At 43.9% G+C, this 4919-nt stretch overlaps 1 protein-coding gene across 6 annotated transcripts in view; it reads right to left on the reverse strand.

Moving 5' to 3' along the window:
- The window catches only part of RIC8B (RIC8 guanine nucleotide exchange factor B), a 116820-nt gene extending 116467 nt beyond the window's left edge, over window positions 1–353 (reverse strand). For all 6 annotated transcript variants that reach the window (XR_003001390.1, XR_003001389.1, XR_003001388.1 and 3 more), the window contains exon 1: window positions 177–353. Coding sequence is in view for 3 of the 6 variants with exons in the window: in XM_024732161.1 (XP_024587929.1) it covers window positions 177–260 (84 nt within the window). In the remaining 3 variants the exon portion in view is untranslated. The remainder of the gene's footprint in view (window positions 1–176) is intronic.
- Between the last annotated feature and the right edge of the window lie 4566 nt (window positions 354–4919).

Here is a 4919-nt window from a genome sequence, read left to right on the forward strand (position 1 = left end):
AGGATGCAGGGATGGAAAAGGGAGGGGGCACAAACACGCATGCCCAAGCCGGAAACGTTTTCAGGGGAGAGCAATGCGCATCCCCGGAATGAGGGGGGTTGGGAGGGATGCGATGTGCAAGCCCGGGGGGCGGCCCGAGGGTGCTATACCGCACGCCCGGGGCCAGGGCTCTTTACCTTATCGCTGTAATCCCTCAGGACCCGCTCGATAGCCCCCGCCTCGCCGGCCCGGACGATGTAGAGGGCGCGCTCCTCATCCATGGCCGCAGGTGCGGGGGAGCCGCGGCCGCTCTGCGCGCCCAAGCCGCTGCCTCCAGGTAAACGCCTCGCGCCCCCACTCGCTCGCTCGCTTCTTCCCAGCTTCCTTCCTTCCCTCCTTCCCTCCCTCCCTCTGCCTCCAACCCGCCAGCCTCCGCCCGGACAGGCCCGACGTCACCGCCCCTCAACTTTCACCCCGCGACGTCACCGGTCCCCCAGCAACCGGCGCCTCGCGGCCACCCCCGACAAGGCCCAGGACTCGGTAGAGGCCTGGCGAACGGCCTGAGGGGGGAGTCAGGCCCGAGGCCCTGCTAGCTCTCCTGCCTCTCCCTCCCTCGGAGAAGAGTCCAGCCTCTTAAGTGTGCTTTCACAGACAGAACTGTTCTCTCCTGACCCTCCTCTATGAATCATTCTCCTCAGCTGACGAGAGCGACCCGGCTCTTCCCCGCCCCTCTAAGAGCCAGCAGCTAAATGGACTACAATTCCCTGCGTGCAATGGGGTCATTCCACTCTTCCATCTAACTTACCGGAGTGCCGAATGGCATGTCGGGATTAGTAGTCATCCAGCGGGAAAGACTTCCCTCCAAAGGCATGCTGGGAAGTGTGGTCCTGCGAAGGCCGGAAACCGGAGTCCGGCGGCCGCCTGAGGCCAGCGGCCCAGAGACCGTTAGGGGGAGGGCCTAAGCGTCGGCTCTGCCTCCTTTTTGTTCCTTACGGAGCTGACCGTCCTGCTCGAGCCTTTGCCGGTTGGACTGGTTGACAGCCGCGGAGACTGGCACCCCTTGGTGGGAACTGTCATGCACCGGTTTAATTCCCTCTTTTCTCGTTTAGCGGTTTCGGTCTCTTTGAAATTCTTTCCTTCCTTCCTTGTTTGCGGTCATGCTATGTATTCAGCTACAATAATGTGGGAAATTGCAGGCAGTTCTCGGATAAATACGGGACTCGGCGGTTTTTTGCCTTAATAATAATAGCCGCCTTGTATCGCGTGTCGCCGGGACTGCAGACTCAGAGTTAGGTGATTTCTCACGACACTTGAGATTTTTGTGGAGCCGTAGGAACCCGAATAGATTAAGTAATTTGTCCTAAGTCACATAGCCAGTAAATGGGGAATTCGAGATTTGTATCAGCGTCTTTCCCCAAAGGCAGCTGCTCTACAACCGCCGGTAAATGTGATAATACGGATATACTAGTAATGGTAGTGATGGTGATGATGATGGAGGCTCACGTTTGCTCAGTGTTCGCTACATGCAGACATTCTGTTACATACTTTACCTGTGTTATCTCAGTCAATTTCTCACAAATTAAGTCAACAAATATTTGAGCATCTATGCTGTGCCAGGCACTGTTCAATACCGTTCAATACTGTTCAGTATGTTTACAGTGGACTCAAAATGAAGCCCCTGCTGTTGTGGAGCTTCCATTTTAGTGCTTAACCCTATGAGGGAGGTACTATTCTCATTTTAATATGAGGAAACTGAGTATCGGAGAGGTTAATAGATTACCGAGGTTGCAGAATTTGGAAACTAAATTTGAACTTGCAACCTATCTATGCTCTTTCTGCTCTCCCAAGCTATTTGCTAGAGAGTGGATGAATTCAAGTAACTTTCAGTTTTCCATTCCAAGCAGCCTTTACCAGAATCATCTTTCATGTCAGCCCTGCTTGCCTCTCCCTCTTGAGCTGTGCTAAAGAGGAATTAGAGGGGTTCTTTTTCTATGTGTCAGACATTGTGCTAGGCTCTGAGAACTTAGAAATAAAAACAAGTATGCAATCTGAGCTCATGGAGCTTTTGGTCTTTCTGTGGATGAGACTTTTCACACAGCAAACCTTTAATGAGCATATTTGTTGAGCCAGGTATTGGGGTAAGTGCTGTGTCCATAATAAAGTCAGAAAGATTTTAATCTATCTCTTTACAAAGCACGTTCATGGAAAGGTCACGGTATAGTAAGCTGTATTCCTTAGGTAATAGTAATATCTTCCAGTTATTTTTTTAATCATTTACAAAACATTTTAATATACACCATCTCAGTGGATCATTGAGGAAGGTATTGTTCCCATTTACATATAGGAAATCAGGCTCAGATTAGTTAAATTACACCAACTGGGACTCACACTGAGAGCTGTAACGTAAAATATTCGGGTGCTTACTCTCTGTCCAGTACTGTACTACGTGCTTTTTGGGTAACCATGTATTTATTTTTGGAGCAAGGGCTCCTGCACAGGATACTAACAAGCATAAAGTATCTGAGTAGAGGTTTCTTTTAAAGAGGGTCTTATACACATATGTTTGAAATGCCTGTTTACCAGAAATAGGCTATGTTTTTAGGCTCCAACCCTGTACTTCCAAAAAGAGATATAAAAAATGTGAAACCACATGAATTAATGGCTTGGGAAATTGTACTTTAGTAAATCTTAATTAAGCACCAATATTCTGATTTTATAAATCAAAAGGATCTTTGACTCTAATTCAAGTCATCCTTTGACCACTGACGAGACTCTGGTCCCAGAAAAATTAAATGACTTGTCCAAAATCAATAGTTAAAAGCAGACTCCGGGACTAGAGCCTAGACTAGCTAAATCCTGGGTCACTACATCACTTTACCTCCCTGAATATTTAGTTATGTGATACTTTCAGTGACTAGAGTCTCTGGTCCAGTGGTAACTCCAGTTCCTGTTGATTCTTGTGTGGCTTGGTGCCAAGGAATTAGGATTTAGAGCCTGGGTAATCAAAGCAACAAATATTTATTCACAAGTCACTGCTCTGAGATGTAGTAATATAATTCTGTACATATATATGAATAGTGCTTTACTGTTCTCAGAATATCTCCACGTAGATCATCTGATTTAATCCTTGTAATAGCTGAAAAATGCAGGGTCAGTAGGACAGCCACTATCTTCCTTTTTATAAAGAAAAGGGAAGTTCAGTGTGTTGATTCGCTTGCTCATAAGCAATAAGTGTGCTAGTAAGTGGTATAGTTAAGGGCTAGAAACACTCTGGGCTCTGATAGCATAAAATGTTATGAACTTATAGGTCAGGGCCAATGAAAAAACCCTGCAAATAGTTACTAGTCATTTATTTTCAACTTTGATATATCCTGCGGTGGCATTTCCTCTGCCGTGACAATGGACTAGTTGGAATGTGCCAAATTGAGGGTCTTAAAGGAGCACCTGGTGCTAACAGCTTTTAGAATCCAAATCTTTCACATGTAATCCTTTTTATACATTTTCTTTAGAAGAAAGCAGAAATTAAAAAACTAAACAGCTTGGTCTAGTCGCTACAGCTCCAGAGCTGGAGTTCAGAGAATCTCGCTAATTCAAGACACAAACTGTCACTCAACAACCACTGTGCCACTATGTGAGGCTACTCTCTCAATCTCTCTTAAGCCATGGTGTCCTCAGCTGTAAAATAAAGGGACTGATCCAGATAGAATCTTGGTTCTCTCTCAGTTCTAAAATTTTGTGATTCTAAGGACAACAACAAAACCACATTTGAACACGCTCATTCTTTAGACAAATCTGTTAATGAGAGTGAGGTTGTACATATCAATGTGTGCAAATCAAAATATCAATACGATACATGCAAATCATTGCTTGGGCATACCTGCAAGGATTCTGATTCAGTTGATCTGTGGTGAGGCCTGGGTATTGGTAGTTTTAAAAGCTTCCCGGCTGATTCAAATGAACAGCCAGGGTTGAGAACCACTGGACTAATATTCTGGTAGAATATCCACCACTAAACTAATTTTTTGCTAGACTACCAAACTTAGGTGCACGTGACTCACTAATTAGTCTTTGAGAAATCAGAAAAATATAGCAAGGTAAAAGTGATCTTAATTTCATTTTCTATCAAGAATGAAGTCTCCCTTTTGTAGCAAAGTTAATTAACATGATTTGTACCTTTAACAAATATTTGGTGCTCATTGGAGCACAGCATTGTCTTAGGTACCATAAAAAAGAAAAACAGTAAAATCAATTGATCCTGTTCTTTGGGGATATAAAAAACATCCAGGCAATCAGCAAATCCTTTCTACTGATAGGTAGGAACAAATTAAATGTAAATATTATGCAAGTCAAAGTAAGATGAACATTGATGGAAGAAGAGTAATCAGAGAAGCCTTCTTGGAGGAGGAGAACTATATAGAGAATAGTACAGAGAGCTTCGAGGGCTAGCAGATAGGGAGAAATGCCAGGAGAGAAGTTCAGGAGGCCAAAACTAATGAAACACTTGTTGAGGAATAATAACCAACTTGGTTGAATTTGAAAGCCAGCAAGGGAGATTTCCTTAGAGGTCAATTGGTCAGCGGGATAAGGAAAAATTAAATCTGAGAGCCATTTTATTATCACTTTTGACTCTATAACCAGCCAATCCAACTTGAGCTTACAACATGTTACAGTCCTAAAAACTATCTCACAATACCATACGACACAAATAGAACTGGGAGACAGAAAAGGGTCTGTTGCCGACTGGTGTCAAACCCTTGCGCACGTTATTTTAATTTCTCAGGATCTTATTTATAAAATTAGAGTTTAATTAGATGACTTCACAGCTTTTTTTTTTTTTTTTTAACTCTTAGAAATTTATGACTACTTGATCCAGGCTTTCAGCACCTTTATGAGGTTCCTCCACAGTATTCCCAGTATTCTAATTGCTAAAATTGAGACCA

Source organism: Neophocaena asiaeorientalis, unplaced genomic scaffold (assembly GCF_003031525.2).
Source record: "Neophocaena asiaeorientalis asiaeorientalis breed wild unplaced genomic scaffold, Neophocaena_asiaeorientalis_V1.1 scaffold418, whole genome shotgun sequence".
NCBI classification, from domain to species: Eukaryota; Metazoa; Chordata; class Mammalia; order Artiodactyla; family Phocoenidae; genus Neophocaena; species Neophocaena asiaeorientalis.